Here is a 24,622-nt window from a genome sequence, read left to right as displayed (position 1 = left end):
CAGAGGGTTCAGCAATGCTGGTCCTTTGAGGGTCAGTAGTGGTTTGTTGTGATTTCTCTAGCTGGAGATGGCACTTACTACCAGGTACCTATACAGCACAAATATTTGCAGCCACTTTTCATCCCCAGGCGGGATGTTAGTCCAAGGATATGGTGGCCGCTGCATTATTGTAGGAGTTGTGAGCAGATTTCAACAATGGAATTACTCCCAACCTTGTATGTGGGAAGGCCATTAATTAATCAGTTTAAGATATTTGGGCAGAGACCACAGCCTTGAGGAACTCTTGCAATTCTAATGACTGACCTCCAACAACCATCTTTCCATGACTTGAGTATAATTCAAACAGGTATACGGCTTTACACTTGAATAACCCAACTAAAACTCAGTTAAATCATGTTTTGATCTCGAAGAAGCCACTTTCACCTCCCTTCTAGCACAAGCTTATTAACCATGTTCAGGTCATGGTTGCAAGTGGCTCTGAAGCGAAGTGTTTCTTAAAGAACCCGAGCAAAGTTCTGGTAGGTGATTCTTGATGGCACCCTTGGTGACCTCTTACATCAATAATGATGAATGGGGGACATCAACAGAATGTTCATTTGCTAGGCTAGATTAACCTAATCTTTGTCAATAGGACATACCTGAGAAATTGTCTACTTTGTTGGATAGATACAAGTTTTCATAACTACTAGAATCACTGCCCGAGTAGGGATATCCAGTATATAGACATAGGTTTCATTGTACAATAAAGCAGGATGTTGTTGAGGCCTGTCATGTTCCTTGTGTCCAGTGCATCAGCAGCTCAATGCCTTGTGCAGGGAATGAAATTAGTTGAGCGCTGCCATCTCAGATGGTGGGAGGAGAAAGATTGGGTCATTCACCCACTTGCAAACAGTTTAATATTTTTTCTTGCACTCACATGCAAAGCTCCAACATTGTTTAAGATGGTTGGTTCATAAACCCTTCTCTTCCTTCTCCCACCATATCATCTTCATTACTTTTTCATTGTCTACCACTATTCCAAGTGGATGTGATAAGTCTACAAAGCTTTGTTCGGTACATAGCCAGCTGTTTTTGGTGTTAATAGCATGTAGAGAACCCATTATTGCAGATTTATAAGTTGCCACCTCTTTTTAGGTCTGCTTCTGATGCACCATTCTATACTCTCCAGTGGACTGGAGCTGCTCTGCCAACTTAACAGTAATAAAGGGGAGGGAAAAAGGGACGGACAGTCCAAGAGTGCATCAAGATCTAGTGCGGAAATGATAAGTTGTCAGCACATTTTTTTTCATTTCAGATTTTAGACATGTGCAGTTTTTCTGTCCAAGAGATCATAAAATATTTAGTGTAGAAACTTAAAGCAAGAATGCTTTTGTTGCATGATAAATCTCTGTTTTCTCAAAAGCATGCCAACATAAAATGTAAATGTTATATACTTCATTCAGTAGAAAGATTAACACTTACAGGAAACAAATTTTCCCAGGTACTTAAAGCTGCTACAACAGCAGAAAGGTTGGTCTTCCTTTCCTCTTCGTATTCATCTTGAGAGTTCCGAATTAAATCACGATAAACTGATAAACAGTCTTCATAGCATTCCAATCGATACAACTGAAATTACAAAACAGGAAATCGAGCCATAATAACAACTTATATAACACTTTTAATGTAATGAAATATAACTGGCATCTTGACAGCAACATTATAAAATAAAGTATGACACAGCCATTCAAGATGAAAAAGGAGGTAAATTTTAAATACTGTCTTAAAGAAGGCAAGTGAGGTATGGGGTAGAGAGATATAGAAACCAAATTCAGCTCAGGGCCTAGGCAACTGAAGGGATGGTCACCAACGATGGAGCAATCACAAATGGGAATGAACAAAAGGCCAGAACTAGAGAAGTGCAAATACCTTAGAAGACTGGAAGAGATTACAAAGATAAGGAAAGGCAAAAACTTAGAGGAATTTGAACACAAGATAAGAATTTTAAAATCAAGGCACTGGTTGACTGAGAACCAATGTAGGTCAGTGAACACAGTGACGGGAACAGGATTGGTTGCAAATTGAGGTACAGGCAGCAGAGTTTTGGATGGCCTCAGGTTAACAGAGGATGGTACGGGAAACCAGACAGAAGCGTATTAGAATAGCTGTCCACAGGTAACAAAGGCATGGATGAGGATTTCAGCAGATGAGCAAGTCAAGTAACCTTCGAGATGGATATAAACAGTCTTAGAGATTGTACAAATGTTGGATCAGAAGCTCATCTTGGGATCAAATATGACACCCAGGTTACAAACAGACTGACTTAATCCCAAGACTTTTGACAGGGAAAGGAATGAAAGGAATGGAGATGGTAGTTCGGGAATGGTGTTTGGAGCAAGGACCAAAAACAATGGCTTCAGCTTTCCCAAATATAATTGGAGGAAATTTCTGCTCATCTAGTACTGGTTGTCAGATGAAGTCTGATAATTAAGCAATAGTTGAGAAGTCGAAATTAGACCTGGATATCATCAGCGTACATGCAAAAACTAATGCTGTGCCTTTAGATGACATTGCTAAGGGGCATGTATATGAGAAATAGAAGGGAGCCAAGGAATCATCTTTGAGGCACAGCAGAGATAACAGTGCAGGAGCAGGAAGAGATGCATTACTAGTGATTGTTATAATGAATAGAGAGATAAGAATGGGACTATGTGAAAGCTCCCACCCAGCTGGATGAGAATGGAGAAACATCGAAACATAGAAGATAGGAGCAGGAGGAGGCCATTTGGCCCTTCGAGCCTGCTCCGCCATTCATTGTGATCATGGCTGATCATCCAACTCAATAGCCTGATCCTGCTTTTTCCCATAATCTTTGATCCCATTCGCCCCAGGTGCTATATCCAGCCACCTCTTGAATACATTCAATGTTTTGGCATCAACTACTTCCTGTGGTAATGAATTCCACAGGCTCACCATTCTCTGGGTGAAGAAATGCCTCCTCACCTCCGTCCTGAATGGTCTACCCTGAATCCTTGACTGTGACCCCTGGTTCTGGACTCTACAGAGATACATTGGAAATGGATGGTGTAGAAATCATGTCAAAGGCTGCAGACAGGTCAACAAGGACAAGGAGGGAAAGTTTAACTTTGTCACAGTGATACAGGATGTCATTTGTAACTTTGGTGAGAATGTTTCAATTCTGGAGTGGGTATAAATCTGATTGAGGGGATTCAAACATGGAGCTCCACAATAAATAGGGACAGATTTTCAGAGCTGACAACATTTCCAAGGACTTTGGAGAGGAAAGCATGGCAGGAGATGGGATGGCAGTTTTAAAGAGGGATGGTCAAATGTTGGCAGCTAATTTAAAAGAGAGATGGACAACACTTGGAAAGTAAAACATTCACAATAACAGCTAACATGGGGGCCAGGAGGAAAAGCTGGGTGATCTGCAATTTAGTGAGGATAGGATGAAGGGAACCAGTGTACATGCACACCAAGGTCGCTCTGATTTTCTATACTTCCTAGGGTCATCCCATTCATCATGTATTCCTTTGTCTTGTTTGAACTGCCCAAGTGCATCACCTCACACTTATCCAGATTGAATTCCATTTGCCACTGACCAGCCCATCTATATCCTCCTGAAATCTAAGGCTATCCTCCTTACTATTTACCACCCTACAATTTTTGTATAATCCACAAACTTACTGATCAACCCTCCCACATTCAAGTCTAAATCATTTATATAAACCACAAACAGCAAGGACCCCAAAATCGATCCATGCGGTACCCCACAGTCCAAAAAACACTCTTTGACCATCACCCTTTGTTTTCCACTACTCAGCCAGTTCTGGATCCAATTTGCCAAAATTCCTCGGATCTCACGGGCTCTTACCTTCGCTATCAGTCTCTCATGTGGGACCTTGTCAAAGGCCTTGCTGAAATCAAAGACCACCAGATCAAATTCATTACACATAGCACAGTGGCAAGCACTGCAGCCTCACAGCGCCAGGGATCCAGATTCAATTCCCAGCTTGAGTCACTGCCTGTGTGGAGTCTGCACGGGTTTCTTCCAGGTGCTCCAGTTTCCTCCCACAGTCTGAAAGACGTGCTAGTTAGGGTGCATTGGCCAGCTAAATTCTCCCTCAGTGTACCCGAACAGGCGCTGGAGTATGGTGACTAGGGGATTTTCACAGTAACTTCATTGCAGTGTTAATGTAAGCCATCTTGTGACACTAATAAATAAACTAAACACCTGGTCGCCTCTTAGAAAAATTCAATCAAGTTAACAAGACCATGCTGACTGTTCTTGATTAATCCCTGCCTCTCCAAATGCAGAGTAATTCTATTTCTCAGTGACAGAAAAGTCCTACAACATGTTGCTGGAAGGGGGAGTTTAAGATGGTCTGCAGTAGAGAAAAGAAGCTCTCCAGGATTATCCTGCAATAGTGAGCAGATTTAGCAGATGAGAGCAGGGCTATTTTAAGTGGTTCAGACAACCCTGGTGAAGGATGACTAAAGCAGGTCAAATCACCTGCGTACAGAATCTCTCTGGCCTTCGTGACTTTAGTAAATACACAGAGTCTGGAAAGATTGCAAAATTTTCTTGTAGAGGATCTGTACTTGTCTGGCATGTCTCTGGTGGCCTCCTTATGCATTGCAATGAGAAGTTTCAGGAGTTGGGGAGTCACAATACATCCTTGCTTTATGCATCAGATATCGCATCACAGCATAGACAAGTCCAAGCATGCAATCAATACAGGATTTTGCCAACTTGTTTGGACACCCTAGCATGGAGAGCAATGCCATAGATCAGGTTGACACTCACTGACAAAAGCTTAGTTGAGTCTATGGTCATACATGTAAATCCTGTTGTTGCTAACGGCTACAAACATTGATAAAGGGAATGTGGACACTGCCAAAATCATAGTTGCATTGTCCATATTAATATTTCAGATGTAAGTTTTAGTTTTAGGAAGATTAAATTTGTATAGGTAAGGTAATTAAAATTCTAGACTGCGCAAATGGCCAGATCACCAAGTGTGGCAGCAAATCAAAGGGTAATCGGTTTGTTCATGATGTGGAAACACCGGCATTGGACTAGGGTGGGCACAGTAAGAAGTCTCACAACACCAGGTTAAAGTCCAACAGGTTTATTTGGTAGCACGAGCTTTCGGAGCGCTGCTCCTACATCAGGTGATCTTTGCTTGTTCAATGAAGTGACAATTAGAAGGGAGAAAACTGAAACAATTGAAGACCCATCTCTGAGCTTGTACTGGAGCTAGGAATCTACAATAGAATTTTACCACAGAACTTCTACTGTACAGGAGACCATTCAGCCCATCGAGACTGCACCAACTCTTCGATAGAGCAAGGCCAACCCCCACCCCGTTTCTTTAACCCCATGCATTTAACCCAATAATCCCCCGATTCTACACATTTTGGGACAATAAGGGGCAATGTAGCATGACCGATCCACCTAACCTGCATATCTTTGGACTGTGGGAAGAAACCAGAGGAACCCCATGCATACTTGGAGAGTCATGATGTGGAGATGCCGGCGTTGGACTGGGGTAAACACAGTAAGAAGTTTAACAACACCAGGTTAAAGTCCAACAGGTTTATTTGGTAGCAAAAGCCACACAAGCTTTCGAGGCTCTGAGCCCCTTCTTCAGGTGAGTGGGAATTCTGTTCACAAACAGAACTTATAAGACACAGACTCAATTTACATGAATAATGGTTGGAATGCGAAAACTCGCATTCCAACCATTATTCATGTAAATTGAGTCTGTGTCTTATAAGTTCTGTTTGTGAACAGAATTCCCACTCACCTGAAGAAGGGGCTCAGAGCCTCGAAAGCTTGTGTGGCTTTTGCTACCAAATAAACCTGTTGGACTTTAACCTGGTGTTGTTAAACTTCTTACTTGGAGAGAACATGCAAACTCCACACAGTCACCCAAAGCTGGAATCAAACCTCTTTGCCCCATGCGCTGTAAGGCAGCAATGCTAACCACTATGCCATTGTGCGCCATGGTGTAGGTCGTGGAGATATACACTTCACAGAATTGTTGTGGTACTGACAGAAGCCATTTGGCCCATTGTATCTGCTTTGGCCCCCCAAATGAGCAACTCACCTTGTACCATTCCGTCTTTTCCCACAACCCTGCACATTCTTCATCAGGTAACTGTCTAATTCCCTTTTGAATGCTTCAATTGAACTTGCCTCCACCGCACCCTTAGGCAGTGCATTCCAAACCCCAATCACTTACTGCTTAAAAAAGTTTCTCCTCAAATTATTTTTGCTTTCTTCACTAATTATTTTAAATCTGTGTCCTCTCATTCACAATCTTTTTACGAGTGGGAACAATTTCTTCCTGTCGACTCTCTCTAGACCCATCCTGATCTGGAATATCACTATCAAATCTTTTTTATTCATTTATGGGACATGGGGATCGCTGACTGGGCCAGCACGTATTGCCCATCCTTTGTTATCCTTGAGGTAGTGATGGTGAGCTGCCTTCTTGAACTGCTGCAGTTCCTGAGGTGTAGGTACACCCATTGCACTGCTAGGGAGGAAATTTCAGGATTTTGACCCAGTGACAGTGAAGGGATGACGATATATTTCAAAGTCAGAATGGTGAGTGACTTGGAAGGGAACCTCCAGGTGGTGGTGTTCCCAGGTATCTGCTAATCGTCCTTGGTGAGTTCCTGCAATGCATCTTGTAAATGGTAAACATGGCTGCCACTGTCCATCGATGGTGGAGGAATTAAATGTTCGTGGAAGGGGTGGCAATCGGCTGCTTTGTCCTGGATGGTGTCAAGCTTCTTTGCTGTTGTTGGAGCTGCAGTCACTCAGGCAAGTGGAAAGTATTCCATTATATTCCTGACTGGTGTCTTGTAGATTGTGGACAGGGTTTGGGGAGTCACAACCCGAGTTACTTGCGGCAGGATTCCTAACCTTTGACCTGCACTTGTCATGGCTAGCTTTGCTCAGTTTCTGGTCAATGGTAATAAATAGGATGTTGATACCCTGAATCTCCTCTCAATATTCATATCTCCAAGGAAAACAGGCCTAACTTCTCCAATCTCACTTCATAACTGAACATAGAACATAGAACAGTACAACACAGAACAGGCCCTTTGGCCCACGATGTTGTGCCGAGCTTTATCTGAAACCAAGATCAAGCTATCCCACTCCCTATCATCCTGGTGTGCTCCATGTGACTATCCAATAACCGCTTAAATGTTCCTAAAGTGTCCGACTCCACTATCACTGCAGGCAGTCCATTCCACACCCCAACCACTCTCTGCGTAAAGAACCTACCTCTGATGTCCACAAATCCTTGAAGGTGGCAACACAGGTGGAGAAGGTGGTGAAGAAGGCATATGGTATGCTTGCCTTTATAGGACGGGATATAGAGTATAATAGCTGGAGTTTGATGATGCAGCTGTATAGAATGCTGGTTAGGCCACATTTGGAGTACTGCGTCCAGTTCTGGTCGCCGCACTACCAGAAGGACGTGGAGGCATTAGAGAGAGTGCAGAGAAGGTTTACCAGGATGTTGCCTGGTATGGAGGGTCTTAGCTATGAGGAGAGATTGGGTAAACTGGGGTTGTTCTCCCTGGAAAGATGGAGAATGAGGGGAGATCTAATAGAGGTGTACAAGATTATGAAGGGGATAGATAGGGTGAACGGTGGGAAGCTTTTTCCCAGATCAGAAGTGACGTTCACGAGGGGTCACGGGCTCAAGGTGAGAGGGGCGAAGTATAACTCAGATATTAGCGGGATGTTTTTTTACACAGAGGGTGGTGGGGGCCTGGAATGAGCTGCCAAGTAGGATGGTGGAGGCAGGCACGCTGACATCGTTTAAGACTTACCTGGATAGTCACATGAGCAGCCTGGGAATGGAGGGATACAAACGATTGGTCTAGTTGGACCAAGGAGCGGCACAGGCTTGGAGGGCCGAAGGGCCTGTTTCCTGTGCTGTACTGTTCTTTGTTCTTTGTATATCCTTCCTATATCGCCCACCATGAACCCTATAGTTATGCCCCCTTGTAATAGCTCCATCCACCCGAGGAAATAGTCTTTGAACGTTCACTCTATCTATCCCCTTCATCATTTTATAAACCTCTATTAAGTCTCCCCTCAGCCTCCTCCGCTCCAGAGAGAACAGCCCTAGCTCCCTCAACCTTTCCTCATAAAACCTACCCTCCAAACCAGGCAGCATCCTGGTAAATCTCCTCTGCACTCTTTCCAGCGCTTCCACATCTTTCTTATAGTGAGGTGAACAGAACTGCACACAATATTCCAAATGTGGTCTCACCAAGGTCCTGTACAGTTGCAGCATAACCCCACGGCTCTTAAACTCCAACCCCCTGTTAATAAAAGCTAACACACTATAGGCCTTCTTCACAGCTCTATCCACTTGAGTGGCAATCTTTAGAGATCTGTGGATATGGACCCCAAGATCTCTCTGCTCCTCCACAGTCTTCAGAACCCTACCTTTGACCCTGTAATCCACATTTAAATTAGTCCTACCAAAATGAATCACCTCACATTTATCAGGGTTAAACGCCATTTGCCATTTTTCAGCCCAGCTTTGCATCCTATCTATGTCTCTTTGCAGCCTACAACAGCTCTCCACCTCATCCACTACTCCACCAATCTTAGTGTCATCAGCAAATTTACTGATCCACCCTTCAGCCCCCTCCTCTAAGTCATTAATAAAAATCACAAAGAGCAGAGGACCGAGCACTGATCCCTGTGGCACTCCGCTAGCAACCCGCCTCCAATACGAAAATTTTCCATCCACCACCACCCTCTGTCTTCGATCAGACAGCCAGTTACCTATCCAATCGGCCAACTTTTCCTCTATCCCACACCTCCTCACTTTCATCATAAGCCGACCATGGGGGACCTTATAAAACGCCTTACTAAAATCCATGTATATGACATCAACTGCCCTACCTTCATCAACACACTTAGTTACCTCCTCAAAAAATTCTATCAAATTTGTGAGGCACGACTTGCCCTTCACGAATCCGTGCTGACTATCCCGGATTAATCCGCATCTTTCTAAATGGTCGTAAATCCCATCCCCAAGGACCTTTTCCATCAATTTACCAACCACCGAAGTAAGACTAACCGGTCTATAATTACCAGGGTCATTTTTATTCCCTTTCTTAAACAGAGGAACCACATTCGCCATTCTCCAATCCTCTGGCACCATCCCCGTGGACAGCAAGGACCCAAAGATCAAAGCCAAAGGCTCTGCAATCTCATCCCTTGCCTCCCAAAGAATCCTAGGATATATTTCATCAGGCCCAGGGGACTTATCGACCTTCAGTTTATTCAAAACTGCCAGGACATCCTCCCTCCGAACATCTATTTCCTCCAGCCTATTAGCCTGTAACACCTTCTCTTCCTCAAAAACATGGCACCTCTCCTTGGTGAACACTGAAGAAAAGCATTCATTCATCACCTCGCCTATCTCTACTGACTTCATACACAAGTTCCCACTACTGTCCTTGACCGGCCCTAACCTCACCCTGGTCATTCTTTTATTCCTCACATAAGAGTAAAAAGCCTTGGGGTTTTCCTTGATCCGACCCGCCAAGGACTTCTCATGTCCCCATCTAGCTCTCCTAAGCCCCTTTTTCAGCTCATTCCTTGCTAACTTGTAACCCTCAATCGAGCCATCTGAACCTTGTTTCCTCATCCCTACATAAGCTTCCCTCTTCCTTTTCACAAGACATTCCACCTCTTTCGTGAACCATGGTTCCCTCACTCGGCCATTTCCTCCCTGCCTGACAGGGACATACCTATCAAGGACACCCAGTATTTGTTCCTTGAAAAAGTTCCACTTTTCATTGGTGCCTTTCCCTGACAGTTTCTGTTCCCAACTTATGCTCCCTAATTCTTGCCTAATCGCATCATAATTACCTCTCCCCCAATTGTAAACCTTGCCCTGCCGTACAGCCCTATCCCTCTCCATTGCAATAACAAAAGACACCGAATTGTGGTCACTATCTCCAAAGTGCTCTCCCACAACCAAATCTAACACTTGGCCCGGTTCATTTCCCAGTACCAAATCCAATGTGGCCTCACCTCTTGTCAGCCTATCCACATATTGTGTCAGGAAACCCTCCTGCACACACTGCACAAAAACTGCCCCATCCGAACTATTCAACCTACAAAGGTTCCAATCAATATTTGGAAAGTTAAAGTCCCCCATGACAACTACCCTGTGACCCCCACACATATCCATAATCTGCTTAGCAATTTCTTCCTCCACATCTCTATTACTATTTGGGGGCCTATAGTAAACTCTTAACAACGTGACTGCTCCTTTCCTATTTCTAACCTCAGCCCATATTACCTCAGTGTGCAGATCCCCCTCGAAGTGCCTTTCCGCAGCCGTTAAACTATCCTTGATTAACAATGCTACTCCTCCACCTCTTTTACCAGCTTCCCTACATTTACTGAAACATCTATACCCCGGAACGTCAAACAACCATTCCTGTCCTTGTTCTACCCACGTCTCCGTAATGGCCACAACATCGTAGTCCCATCATAAATGGCAGAGCTGGCTTGAAGGGCCGAATGGCCTACTCCTGCTTCTATTTTCTATGTGTGCTTCTATGTATAGCTTTTGCACCTTGATTCTGCTGGAACTTTGTTTTTCTCCACCAGTTTAATGTTCCCCTTTCTCAATATCGCCACCCCCTCCCCCTTTTCTACCTTTCCTATCTCTCCTGAACATCTCGTACCCAGGGATATTTAACACCCAGTCCTGCCCTTCTTTGAGCCAGGTCTCTTATAGCCACAATGTATTTCCACACAACATTCTGTGCTTGAAACTCACCAGTCTTATTTAGCACACTCCATGCATTCACTTACATGCACAGTAACCCTGATTTAGACTCATTACTTTCTCCTTTACTCTGACCCCATCTATTAACTGACTATTCCCTACTCTAGTGCTACACATCTCTCCAAGAAGTCTGTGCCCCTTATAATTCTGCCTAATATCATCGTCTGGCCTCTACACCCTTGCTGTGTTAGTTTAAACCCTCCCCAACAGCACCAGCAAAGCACCCTGCAAGGAACCCAATCGTTGCTCTGTTCAGGAGCAGCCAGTCTGGCCTGCAAAGGTCATCCCCCCAAACTCCAAGAGCCAGTACCAATGTCCCAAGAAGCTGAAGCCCTCCCTCCTGCACCATCTTTCTGCCTTATCTCCTAATTTCTATTTTATCCCAATTCTGTATTCACTAGGGGCAGCATGACGGTGGCACAGGGGTTAGCACTGCTGCCTCACAGAGTCAGGGACCCAGGTTCGATTCCTGGCTTGGGTCACTGTGGAGTTTGCACGTATAATATTTATATAAATATATTATCCCTTATCTGCATGGGTTTTCTCCGGGTGCTCCGGTTTCCTCCCACACTCCAAAGATGTGCGGGTTAGATGGATTGGCCATGGTAAATTGCCCCTTAGTATCGGGGGACTGGCTAAGGTGAATGCATGGGGTTGTGGGGATAGGGCCTGGGTCAGTGCAGATTCGATGGGCCGAATGGCCTCCTTCTGCACTGTAGGATTCTATGATTCTACTCTAAGGGCGTGGCACTGGGAGTAATCCAGAGATACTACTTTTAAGGTCCTGCTTACCAGCTTTCTACCTACTTCCTTAAATTCAGGCGTAGGACCACATCCCTCTTTTACCTCTGCCATTGGTACCGATGTGGACCATGACCAATCATCCTCTCCATCTCAAGGTGCTTTGAAACCTCTCAGTGACATCCTTGATCCTGGAATCCAGGATTCACATTCATGGCCTCAGAAATGCCCATAATTCCTCCAACTATCGAATCACCTATTATAATTGATCTTCCAGACTTTCCTGTGCTCCCTCCGGTATAGCTGAGCCACCTGTGGTGCATGAGACTTGGCTGCAATCAACAGATGAACATCACTCTAATCAAAAATGACGACCGGTTGGAGGGTGAAATGCACTCAGGGGACTCTTGTTCTATCTGCCTGTTCATTTTTGACTGTCTAGTGGTCATCCTTTCACTCTCCCCTTGTATATTCTTAAGCTGTGGGGAGACCACATTTATAAATAGGCTATCCACATAACTCTGAACCTCATCGATACTCCGCAATGACGCTGCTCAAATTCCACAACCCGGAGCTCAAGCTGTTGCAACTAATGACACTTCCTGTACAAGTGGTTTTCCAGGACATGGGAAGACTCCATATAACACAGGATGGACATTGACAAGGTTGGAACAGCTCTGCCATTTCTGTTAACTGATAACCTTTTGACTGCAATTAAACCTGACTACTGGCAAGAAATCTTTACAATATTAATAAAGCTTAATATTATTAATAAACTTTAACAATATTGATAAACCCTACCAATACTTAGTACACCTTACCAGTGGTAATAAACCTTACTTATAAAAATCTTATAAAACATTATAATAAATTATCTGAGTTTTGAAAGATAAACAATGAAAATACGCAACAACCAATAACTTACCTGTTTCCCTGTGATATTACACTGACCTTACCCAGAATCTGGCTGGTGATCAGACAAGTTAGTTCTCCATTGATTTTTCAAATGGAAATCTCCCTGCTCTCCACTCTTTTTAAACTGAAGTCTCTGCCACTCTATGTGCTTTTCCCCCCAAATGGTAGTCACCCCACTCTCTCTTACACTGGTCTTGGCAGCTTTCCATGCCTTTTTTTCAAATGGAAGTCTCCCTGCTCTCCTCTCTCTTTTAAGTTAAGTGTCTGCTACTCCCTGCATCTATTTTTCAAATGGTCACTCACTCAATCAGACATTTAAATAATCTATGCAATACCCAAACAAAAGATAAAAGAAGTTTATAAGAAGGTAGTTTCTTGGTGGTCCAGCAAGGCTGGAAGAGAGGGTTGCTAACTCAGCATATAAATTATTCAAGTGAGTCTCAGAATCAAAGATTTGGTTTTGAAAGTAAGAATTTTGATTTTGGAACACCTCAGTATGCCACATGGAGACAGGCTAAGGGGAAGTGGCTTTTTGTATGTGAGTAGACGAACGGTTCAGCTTAGTGAAGCTAGGAGGGTACAGTGGGTGGCACAGTGGTGAGCACTGCTGCCTCACTGCGCCAGGGACCCGGGTTCAACTACAGCCTTGGGTGACTGTGTGGATTTTGCACATTCTCCCTGTTTGTGTGGGTTTCCTCTGGATGCTCCGGTTTCCTCCCACACTCCAAAGCTGTGCAGGTTAGGTGGATTGGCCATGCTAAATTGCCCCTTAAGTGTCCCAGGATGTGTAGAGTAGATGGATTAGCTGCAGGGATAAGGAGGGGGCCTGGGTAAGATACTTATATCAGAATAACGGTCAGAGAGACCGTTCAGACTTGATGGGCCGAAAGGCCTTTTCTGCACTGTTGAGATTGTATGATTCAATGACTCGGAGCTGAAAACAAGCAAGTCTGTGTGTAAGTCCTGAATTCAGAAGGCAAAGGAAAATAATTTGCCAAGAGTTGTGCAACAGCTGTGTACCAGGAGAATAGAGATATTAGAAACCAACTGCGTTCTTAATTTTCTGTTAAACTCACTGTCCAGGAATTGCGAGTGTATTTCAGGCTCAAGTGGAATAGTCGCAGACCTTGCCACACAGCCCTGGATAAATTTGGGGTTAATCCCAAGGAAGTGGATAACCTTCAAGAAGCTGAGAAGTAGCCAAAGACTTTCTGTGGGGAAGTCAATGCAATTTAGCTAGTGTTTGTTTTACTTAGCGAGATGGTGGTATAGTGATAGTATCGCTGGACCAGTAATCTAGAGGCTCAATATATTGCTCTGAGGACTTGAGTTCAAATCCCACCATGCAGCTGATAGAATATAAATTCAATTAATAAATCTGGAATGTGTAGTTATCATTTATCATAAAAATCCATCTGGTTCACTAATGTCCTTTGGGAAAGGAAATCTGCCGTCCTTACCTGGTCAGACCTACCAGATCCACAGCAACATGGTTGACTTTTAACTGCCCTCTCGCTGAAGTGGCCTAGCAAGCCACTCAGTTCAAAGGCAATTAGGGAGCGACAACAAATACTGGCCCAGCCAGCAACACCCACATTGCATGAAAAAATAAAGAAAAACCTACTGCAGTATAGTAAAATTTAGTTGTTTAAAAACCTGGCATTTTGTCGTTTAATTCTTTCAGTTAAAACACACTGAGTGGCACAGTGGTTAGCACTGCTGCCTCACAGCATCAGGGACCCGGGTCAATTCCGGCCTTGGCTGCCTGTGTGGAGTTTGCATGTTCTCCCCATGTTTGCATGGGTCTCCTCCGGGTGCTCTGGTTTTCTGTCTCAGTCCAAAGGTATGCAGATTAGGTGGATTGGCCATACTAAATTGCTCCTTGGTGTAGGTTAGGTGGATTAGGTGGAAATGTGTCAGGTTATGGGGATAGGATGAGGAGAGGGCCTGGGTAAGATAATCTGATAGTTGTTGCAGACTTGATGGGCTGAATGGCCACCTTCTGCACTGTAAGGATTCTATGAACAGATTTTTCAAATTTCTCTTTAAATGTTAAGTCTCGAAATAAATTGTAAGAGAAATTTGCATTCAGCTTCGGTCTACACCATCAAAGTTTATGACTCCTTTTCCAGAATTGCTCACTATTAACTTCTTTAATTGAGATAATGATAGGCTCCCAGGCTGTATCCAAGGGCCCAGAAATGGGTCACCCAATGTTTAATTTTCTTTCACTGTCACTGTTGTAAGATAAACACAGCTTAATTAAACCTAAGCTTGTTTGAAATGTATTCACTTGAGAAGCCGACCAGTTTCTTAAACAGATGTTCCCATTTATCTACAGTTAAAACTTTAAATCCTAAAACTGAAAATTATAACCTAAAACAAAAGAAGCATGAACCAAAGAAGCATGAACCAAATATTCACAACACAAGTCATGATTAGTCCAGCAGTGATCTTGAATTCAAAAACCAGGTCATCTATTTTCCAATGAAAATAACCCTAACTTTGGAAGTCTTTTTCCAAAATGAAAACTCTAGTTACCTAGTTTTACAGCACAGGTGGTGGCCATTTGGCCCATCTTGTCCATATTGGCTCTCTGCAAGAGCATCTCTGCTATTCCTTTCCTCGTAATCCTACAGGTTCTCCTTCTTCGGATGCTTATCACATTCCCTTTCAAAAGTCATGATTGAATCTACCTCCAATATATTCCCAGAAATTTCATTCCAAATCCTCATTACTGACTATGCAAACAAAGTTCTTTCTGATCTTGTTATTGCTTCTCCTGAATCACCTTCACAAGGCCAAAAATACATATATTATGAGCCAACCAGACAGTACGCCTGATGGATCTGACCAGCATTTTAGATACTATAAGCTCTTTAGACTTGTACTGTACCCTCTAGTAAAATTTGCATACCACTTGTCCATAAAGTTCCTTTAATTTGTTAGTTTGTTGGTCTACACTTTCAATAGTCTTCAATGCAGTTTCTATTCGGTTCAGTCGATATTCACAGTAGGCCTTTTCAAAGGCAATTGCTTCACTAAAAAGAGGAGGAAAATAAAGTTAATTTTGATAGACCGAGCCAGAGTCATACAGTGCAGAAGAGGCCTTTCAGCCCATCGAGCCTGCATCGACAATAACTACCACTAAAGTCACGCTAATCGCATTTTCCAACACTTGTCTCATATCCTTGAATGTTATATTTCAAGTGCTCATATTTTTTAAAGGTTGTACATTTTCCAGCCTCCATTACCTTCCCAGACAGTGCATTCCAGATTCCGACCACACTGAATGAAAAATTGTTTCCACAAATCCCGTGAAACTCCTGCCCCTTATGCTAAAACTGTGCCTCCTCGTGATTAACCGTCCTATTCAAAGGGGACAGCTGCTTCCTACTCACCCTGTTCATACCCCTCATAATCAAATACACCTCAATCATGTCCCCCCTCAGCCTTCTCTGCTTTAGAGAAAACAATACAAGACTGTCCAGTCTCTCCTTATAGCTCAAATGCTCCATCGCAGGCAACATTCTTGTGAATCTCCCCTAGAACCATAGAGAATTACAGCTCAGAAACAGGCCTTTTGGCCCTTCTTGTCTGTGCCGAACCATTTTATGCCTAGTCCCACTGACCTGCACTTGGACCATATCCCTCCACACCCCTCTCATCCATGAACCCGTCCAAGTTTTCTTTATCCGGCAGCTCATTCCACACTCCCACCACTCTCTGTGTGAAGAAGCCCCCCCTAGATTGCGTCTTGGAAGTGCAGCAGAGAGGGAGAGATTCGCGAGAGGAGTGCTGCGGGTAAGCGCTGTTATTTTTAACTTACTTTTTCGCGGGTTTTTTCTTTAAAAATATCTAAACCCGGAAGTGGTCGCGCAGGGAGGTCTGGGAGAGAGAGATTTTTTTTTAAAAAAGTTACTCACCTCAGTGAATCGGCCTCATTGCGTCTTGGAAGTGCAGCAGAGAGGGAGAGATTCGCGAGAGGAGTGCTGCGGGTAAGCGCTGTTATTTTTAACTTACTTTTTCGCGGGTTTTTTCTTTAAAAATATCTAAACCCGGAAGTGGTCGCGCAGGGAGGTCTGGGAGAGAGAGATTTTTTTTTTCCCCAATAAATTGGAACAGAGAGGAATCCCGATACTTTACACTTGTAGAGTATCCCACCCTCCCTCCTCCTCTAACCTAAAAAAAAAGACCCAGTGAGAGCAGGGCTTTGGAGAAAACAGGAGGAGGAAAGGTAAGTTTAAAATTTTCATTCACTTTTTTTTCCCTGTGTGTTTAAAGGGGCAATTATGAGTGTGAGGCCAGTATGTTGTTCCCAATGTAGGATGTGGGAGGTCCTGGAGGCTCCTAGCCTCCCGGACGACCATATCTGTGCTGGGTGTGTTGAGCTGCGGTTCCTAAGGGACCATGTTAGGGAACTGGAATTGCAGCTCGAGGACCTTCGCCGGGTTAGGGATAGTGAGGAGGTCATTGACAGGAGCTATCGGCAGGTGGTCACACCGGGACCACGGGAGGAAGGTAACTGGGTAACAGTGAGGAAGGAGAAAACTCAGTTGATGGTGAGCACCCCGGTGGATGTGCCCCTTAATAATAAGTACTCCTGTCTGAGTACTACTGGGGTGGACAGCCCACCTGGGGGAAGCAGCGGTGGCAGTGTCTCTGGAGCTGAGCCTGGCCCAGTAGTGCAAAAGGGTAAGGAAAGGAGGGTAGTGCTAATTGGGGACTCTACGGTGAGTGGGTCAGATAGGCGTTTTTGCGGACAAAGACGGGACTCTCGGATGGTGGTTTGCCTCCCTGGTGCAGGGGTCCGGGATGTCTCTGGTCGAGTCCCAGAAATCCTGAAGGGGGAGGGAGAGGAGCCGAAGGTCGTGATGCATATAGGTACTGCTGACATAGGTAGGAAGAGGGAAGGGGTCATGAAAAGAGAATATAGGGAGTTAGGTAGACAGCTGAGAAAGAGGAATGCAAAGGTAGTAATCTCGGGATTGCTGCCTGTGCCGCGGGAGAGTGAGAACAGGAATCGGTGGAGAATGAATGCGTGGCTGAGGGACTGGAGCAAGGGACAAGGATTTGGGTACTTGGATCATTGGGACGTCTTTTGGGGCAGGTGTGACCTGTTTAAAAAAGACGGGTGGCACTTGAATCCCAGGGGGACCAATATCCTGGCGGGAAGGTTGGCTAAGGCTACTGGAGAGACTTTAAACTAGAAAGGTTGGGGGGAGGGAATCGAAATGAGGGGACTGAGAGCGAGGAGGTTAGCTCGCAAATAGATAAGGAATGTAAACAGGGTAAGAGGGAGGTTAGACGAGTGATGGAGAAGGGAAGTGCTCAGGCTGAAGGTCTGAGATGTGTCTATTTTAATGCCAGGAGTGTAGTGAATAAAGTGGATGAGCTTAGAGCGTGGATTGCTGCTTCGAATTGTGATGTGGTGGCCATTACGGAGACTTGGATGTCTCAGGAACAGGACTGGGTGCTTCAGGTGCCGGGTTTTAGATGTTTCAGGAAGGACAGGGAGGGAGGCAAGAGAGGGGGGGGAGTGGCACTGTTGATCAGGGATAGTGTCACGGCTGTAGAGAAGGTGGACGCCGTGGAGGGATTGACGACGGAGTCTCTGTGGGTGGAGGTTAGGAACAGGAAGGGGTCGGTAACGTTGCTGGGTGTTTTCTATAGGCCGCCCAATAGTAACAGAGATGTTGAGGAGCAGATGGGGAAACAGATCCTGGAGAGATGTAGGAATAACAGAGTTGTCGTGATGGGAGATTTTAATTTCCCAAACATAGATTGGAATATCCCTAGGGCTAGGGATTTGGATGGAGAGGAGTTTGTTAGGTGTGTCCAGGAGAGTTTCCTGACACAGTATGTGGATAAGCCTACTAGAGGAGAGGCTGTACTTGATCTGGTGCTGGCTAATGAACCTGGACAGGTGGAGGATCTCTCGGTGGGTGAGCATCTTGGGGATAGCGATCATAATTCTATCTCCTTCATGATAGCATTGGAAAGAGATAGGATCAGGCAGGCTAGGAAAGTGTTTCTCTGGAGTAAAGGGAAATACAGTGTCATCAGGGAGGAAATTAGACGGGTAAATTGGAAGGAGGCATTCTTGGGGAAAAGTACCGAAGGAAAGTGGAGGATTTTCAAGGAATGTTTGTCTGGAGCTCTGCATGACAACGTTCCGATGAGACAGGGGGGTGTTGGTAGGGTACGGGAACCGTGGTGCACGAAGGTTGTGATGAACCTGGTGAATAAGAAAAGAGAGGCGTACAGAAGGTTCAGAGAGCTAGGAGGTGTTAAGGATTTAGAGGAGTATACGGGATGTAGGAAGGAGCTTAAGAAGGAAATTAGGAGAGCAAGAAGGGGTCATGAGAAGGCCTTGGCGGGTAAGATTAAGGAGAACCCCAAGGCTTTCTACAAATATGTCAAGAGTAAAAGGATGAGATGTGAAGGCATAGGACCCTTAAAAGGTGAAGGGGGAAAAGTTTGTGTGGAACCGTTAGAAATGGCGGAGCTGCTTAATGAATACTTTACCTCGGTATTCACGGTGGAAAGGGATCTGGGTGGTTGTACTGCTGGTTTGCGGTGGACAGAAAGGATCGAGCATGTGGACATAAAGAAAGAGGATGTGTTGGAACTATTGAATGGCATCAAGGTTGGTAAGTCGCCGGGACCGGATGGGATGTACCCCAGGTTACTGTGGGAGGCGAGGGAGGAGATTGCGGAGCCTTTGGCGATGATCTTTGCATCGTCGATGGAGACGGGAGAGGTTCCGGAGGATTGGAGGATTGCAGATGTGGTCCCTATATTCAAGAAAGGGAACAGGGACAGCCCGGGAAATTACCGACCGGTGAGTCTAACCTCAGTGGTTGGTAAGTTGATGGAGAGGATCCTGAGAGACAGGATTTATGATCATCTAGAGAAGTTTAGTATGATCAAAAGTAGTCAGCACGGCTTTGTCAAGGGCAGGTCGTGCCTTACGAACCTGGTTGAGTTCTTTGAAAATGTGACCAAACACATTGACGAAGGAAGAGCGGTGGATGTGGTCTATATGGACTTCAGCAAGGCGTTCGATAAGGTCCCCCATGCAAGACTTCTTGAGAAAGTGAGAGGGCATGGGATCCAAGGGGCTGTTGCCTTGTGGATCCAGAACTGGCTTGCCTGCAGAAGGCAGAGAGTGGCTGTGGAGGGGTCTTTCTCTGCATGGCGGTCAGTGACCAGTGGAGTGCCCCAGGGATCTGTTCTGGGACCCTTGCTGTTTGTCATTTTCATAAATGACCTGGATGAGGAAGTGGAGGGATGGGTTGGTAAGTTTGCTGACGACACCAAGGTAGGTGGTGTTGTGGATAGTTTGGAGGGATGTCAGAAGTTGCAGCGAGACATAGATAGAATGCAAGACTGGGCGGAGAAGTGGCAGATGGACTTCAACCCGGATAAGTGTGTGGTGATCCATTTTGGCAGATCCAATGGGATGAAGCAGCAATATAATATGAAGGGTACCATTCTTAGCAGTGTAGAGGATCAGAAGGACCTTGGGGTCCGGGTCCATAGGACTCTTAAATCGGCCTCGCAGGTGGAGGATGCGGTCAAGAAGGCGTACGGCGTACTGGCCTTCATTAATCGAGGGATTGAGTTTAGGAGTCGGGAGATAATGCTGCAGCTTTATAGGACCCTGGTTAGACCCCACTTGGAGTACTGCGCGCAGTTCTGGTCACCTCATTACAGGAAAGATGTTGAAGCCATTGAAAGGGTGCAGAGGAGATTTACAAGGATGTTGCCTGGATTGGGGGGCATGCCTTATGAGGATAGGTTGAGGGAGCTTGGTCTCTTCTCCCTGGAGAGACGAAGGATGAGAGGTGACCTGATAGAGGTTTACAAGATGTTGAGAGGTCTGGATAGGGTAGACTCTCAGAGGCTATTTCCAAGGGCTGAAATGGTTGCTACGAGAGGACACAGGTTTAAGGTGCTGGGGGGTAGGTACAGAGGAGATGTCAGGGGTAAGTTTTTCACTCAGAGGGTGGTGGGTGAGTGGAATCGGCTGACGTCGGTGGTGGTGGAGGCAAACTCGTTGGGGTCTTTTAAGAGACTTCTGGATGAGTACATGGGATTTAATGGGATTGAGGGCTATAGATAGGCCTAGAGGTGGGGATGTGATCGGCGCAACCTGTGGGCCGAAGGGCCTGTTTGTGCTGTGGCTTTCTATGTTCTATGTTCTAATATTCCCTTTAAACTTTTCTCCTTTCACCCTTAACCCATGCCCTCTGGTTTTTTTCTCCCCGAGCCTCAGTGGAAAAAGCCTGCTTGCATTCACTCTATCTATACCCATCAAAATCTTATACACCTCTATCAAATCTCCCCTCAATCTTCTACGCTCCAGGGAATAAAGTCCCAACCTATTCAATCTCTCTCTGTAACTCAGCTTCTCAAGTCCCGGCAACATCCTTGTGAACCTTCTCTGCACTCTTTCAACCTTATTTACATCCTTCCTGTAACTAGGTGACCAAAACTGTACACAATACTCTAAATTTGGCCTCACCAATCACTTATATAACCTGACCATAACACTCCAACTTTTATACTCGATACTCCGATTTATAAAGGCCAATGTACCAAAGGCACTCTTTACGACCCTATCCACCTGTGACATCACTTTTAGGGAACTCTGTACCTGTATTCCCAGATCCCTCTGTTCAACTGCACTCTTCTGAATCCTACCATTTACCCTGTACGTTCTACTTTGGTTTGTCCTTCCAAAGTGCAATATCTCACATTTGTCTGCGTTAAGTTCCATTTGCCATTTTTCAGCCCATTTTTCTAGTTGGTCCAAATCCCTCTGCAAGCTTTGAAAACCTTCCTCACTGTCCACTACACCTCCAATCTTTGTATCATCAGCAAATTTGCTGATCCAATTTACCACATTAACATCCAGGTCATTGATATAGATGACAAACAACAATGGACCCAACACCGATCCCTGCGGCACACCACTAGTCACAGGCCTCCACTCAGAGAAGCAATCCTCCACTACCACTCTCTGGCTATACCCACTCTTGAGCTTTCACATCATTCCTATAGTGAGGTGACCAGAACTGCACACACTACAACACCTGTGGCCTAACCAACGCTCTATACAACTCCAAAATAATCTCCTTGCTCCTATACTCTGTGCCACAACTGATAAAAACATGTGGCCCAGTGCCTTCTTAACTATCCTATTCACCTGCTCTGCCATCTTTAGGGATGTGAATAAGTACCCCAAGGTCCATCTGTTCCACTGAGATTCCTGCTGTCCTGCCATTCATTAAATACTCCCTTGTCTTGTTCTTCCAAAGTGCATCACCTCGCACTTAGCAGGGTTAAATACCATCTGCCACTGCTGTGCTCATCTGACCAACCCATCTATGACTTCCTGTAACCTACGACCATCTTCTTGACTAATTAACCGTCCTACCAATCTTCGCCACATCTGCAAACTTGCTCATCATTCCCCCCACATTATCATATATACCATCTCATTGATCCACTGGAGCAAGCTGAGAGGGGTGATTGAAGGCAGCAGTGCTGGTGAGAGATTAATTGAATTGTTTATTTATTTAATTAGTCAGCTAGTGTGTGTATTTTTTTGGCCTTTACTTTAACAGCAGTTTTTCAAGTTTAAAGTGAAAACTAGAAGTGGGCAGCAAAGGAGTCTGGGAAGGGTTTTTATTTTAACTTTAAAAGTCAGTTACCTGGGAGGTTCCCCCTCATTGATCCACTGGAGCAAGCTGAGAGGGGTGATTGAAGGCAGCAGTGCTGGTGAGAGATTAATTGAATTGTTTATTTATTTAATTAGTCAGCTAGTGTGTGTATTTTTTTTGGCCTTTGCTTTAACAGCAGTTTTTCAAGTTTAAAGTGAAAACTAGAAGTGGGCAGCAAAGGAGTCTGGGAAGGGTTTTTATTTTAACTTTAAAAGTCAGTTACCTGGGAGGTTCCCCCTCATTGATCCACTGGAGCAAGCTGAGAGGGGTGATTGAAGGCAGCAGTGCTGGTGAGAGATTAATTGAATTGTTTATTTATTTAATTAGTCAGCTAGTGTGTGTATTTTTTTGGCCTTTACTTTAACAGCAGTTTTTCAAGTTTAAAGTGAAAACTAGAAGTGGGCAGCAAAGGAGTCTGGGAAGGGTTTTTTAAGCGCGTGAAGTATAAAAGGTAGGCTGCAGTATACGGCGGGCAGCGTCGGGAGCGGGCAGTGTAGTGTGTGGGAAGCAGAGTGTGAGCTATAAGACTTTGGCTCACAGGGCTTAGGCTGAAAGGGCGAGTAGGGGTGAGTTGAATTCATTTTTGCACTTTCTACCTGGTACTGGCAAGGTGTCTAGAGGGGATGGGTGTGCAGGCAGTGCTATGTTCCTCTTGCACTATGTTTGAGGTGAGGGACGACGACAGTGTCCCTACTGATTACACCTGTGGGAAGTGCACCCATCTGCAGCTCCTCCAAAACCGTGTTAGGGAACTGGAGCTGGAGTTGGATGAACTTAGGATCATCAGGGACGCAGAGATGGCCATAGACACAAGCTTTAGGAATACAGTTACTCCGAGGATTGAAAACAGATGGGTGACGGTGAGAGGGGCTGGGAGGAAGCAGTCCGTGCAGGGATCCCCGGTGGTCGTTCCCCTTAGCAACAAGTATTCCGCTTTGGATACGGTTGAGGGGGATGACATACCAGTGGGGAGCCGCAGTGAGAGGATCTCCAGCACTGTGTCCGTCTCTGTGGCTCGGGAGGGAAAGGGGGAGAGCGGGAGGGCGATAGTTATTGGGGACTCGTTAGTTAGAGGGATAGATAGGAGGTTCTGTGGCAGCAAAAGAGACTCACGGATGGTATGTTGCCTACCGGATGCCAAGATCCGTGATGTCTCAGACCGTGTTTTCCAGATTCTGAAGGGGGAGGGGAAACAGTCACAAGTCGTGGTGCACATTGGTACCAATGACATAGGTAAGAGAAGGGACGGGGATTTAAAGCAGGAATTTCTGGAGCTGGGCTGGAAGCTGAGAGCCAAGACGAAACATGTGGTCATCTCTGGTACGTTGCCGGTACCACGTGATAGCGAGTTGAGGAACAGGGAGAGAGTGCAGTTAAATATGTGGTTGCAGGGATGGTGTAGGAGGGAGGGTTTCAGATACGTGGATAATTGGAACACGTTCTGGGGAAGGTGGGACCTGTACAAACAGGACGGGGTGCACCTGAACCAGAGGGGCACCAATATCCTCGGAGGGAAATTTGTTACGGCTCTTCAGGGGGGTTTAAACTAATTTGTCAGGGGAGTGGGAATGGGAGTTGTAGTCCAGAAGTCAGTGAGGGTGGTGAGGTATTGGGGAAGGTATCAGGGTCAAGGGTGGGTACTGGTAGACAGGAAGGTGGGTTGAAGTGTGTCTACTTCAATGCAAGGAGCATCCGGAACAAGGTAGATGAACTTGGGGCGTGGATTGGTACTTAGGACTATGATGTTGTGGCCATTACGGAGACGTGGGTAGAACAAGGACAGGAATGGTTGTTGGACGTTCCGGGGTATAGATGTTTCAGTAAGTGTAGGGAAGCTGGTAAAAGAGGTGGAGGAGTGGCATTGTTAATCAAGGATAGTTTAACGGCTGCGGAAAGGCACTTCGTGGGGGATCTGCACACTGAGGTAATATGGGCTGAAGTTAGAAATAGGAAAGGAGCGGTCACGTTGCTAGGAGTTTACTATAGGCCCCCAAATAGTAATAGAGATGTGGAGGAAGAAATTGCTAAGCAGATTATGGATATGTGTGGGGGTCACAGGGTAGTTGTCATGGGGGACTTTAACTTTCCAAATATTGATTGGAACCTTTGTAGGTCAAATAGTTTGGATGGGGCAGTTTTTGTGCAGTGTGTGCGGGAGGGTTTCCTGACACAATATGTGGATGGGCCGACTAGAGGTGAGGCCACATTGGATTTGGTACTGGGAAATGAACCGGGCCAAGTGTTAGATTTGGTTGTGGGAGAGCAATTTGGAGATAGTGACCACAATTCGGTGTCTTTTGTTATTGCAATGGAGAGGGATAGGGCCGTACGGCAGGGCAAGGTTTACAATTGGGGGAGGGGTAATTATGATGCGATTAGGCAAGA

General features: G+C 45.3%; 1 protein-coding gene across 3 annotated transcripts in view; it reads right to left on the bottom strand.

Moving 5' to 3' along the window:
- Positions 1–24,622, bottom strand: part of srp72 (signal recognition particle 72) — a 104,736-nt gene that overhangs the window by 60,348 nt on the left and 19,766 nt on the right. For all 3 annotated transcript variants that reach the window (XM_078201604.1, XM_078201540.1, XM_078201683.1), the window contains exons 3-4: positions 15,424–15,547; positions 1,462–1,605 (exon numbers count right to left, since the gene is read on the bottom strand). In XM_078201604.1, coding sequence (XP_078057730.1) covers positions 1,462–1,605; positions 15,424–15,547 — 268 coding nt within the window. The remainder of the gene's footprint in view (positions 1–1,461; positions 1,606–15,423; positions 15,548–24,622) is intronic.

This window comes from Mustelus asterias, chromosome 1 (assembly GCF_964213995.1).
Source record: "Mustelus asterias chromosome 1, sMusAst1.hap1.1, whole genome shotgun sequence".
Classification (NCBI taxonomy): domain Eukaryota; kingdom Metazoa; phylum Chordata; class Chondrichthyes; order Carcharhiniformes; family Triakidae; genus Mustelus; species Mustelus asterias.
Note: the sequence above shows the minus strand (reverse complement) of the source record. Positions and strands in the feature narration are given on the sequence as shown.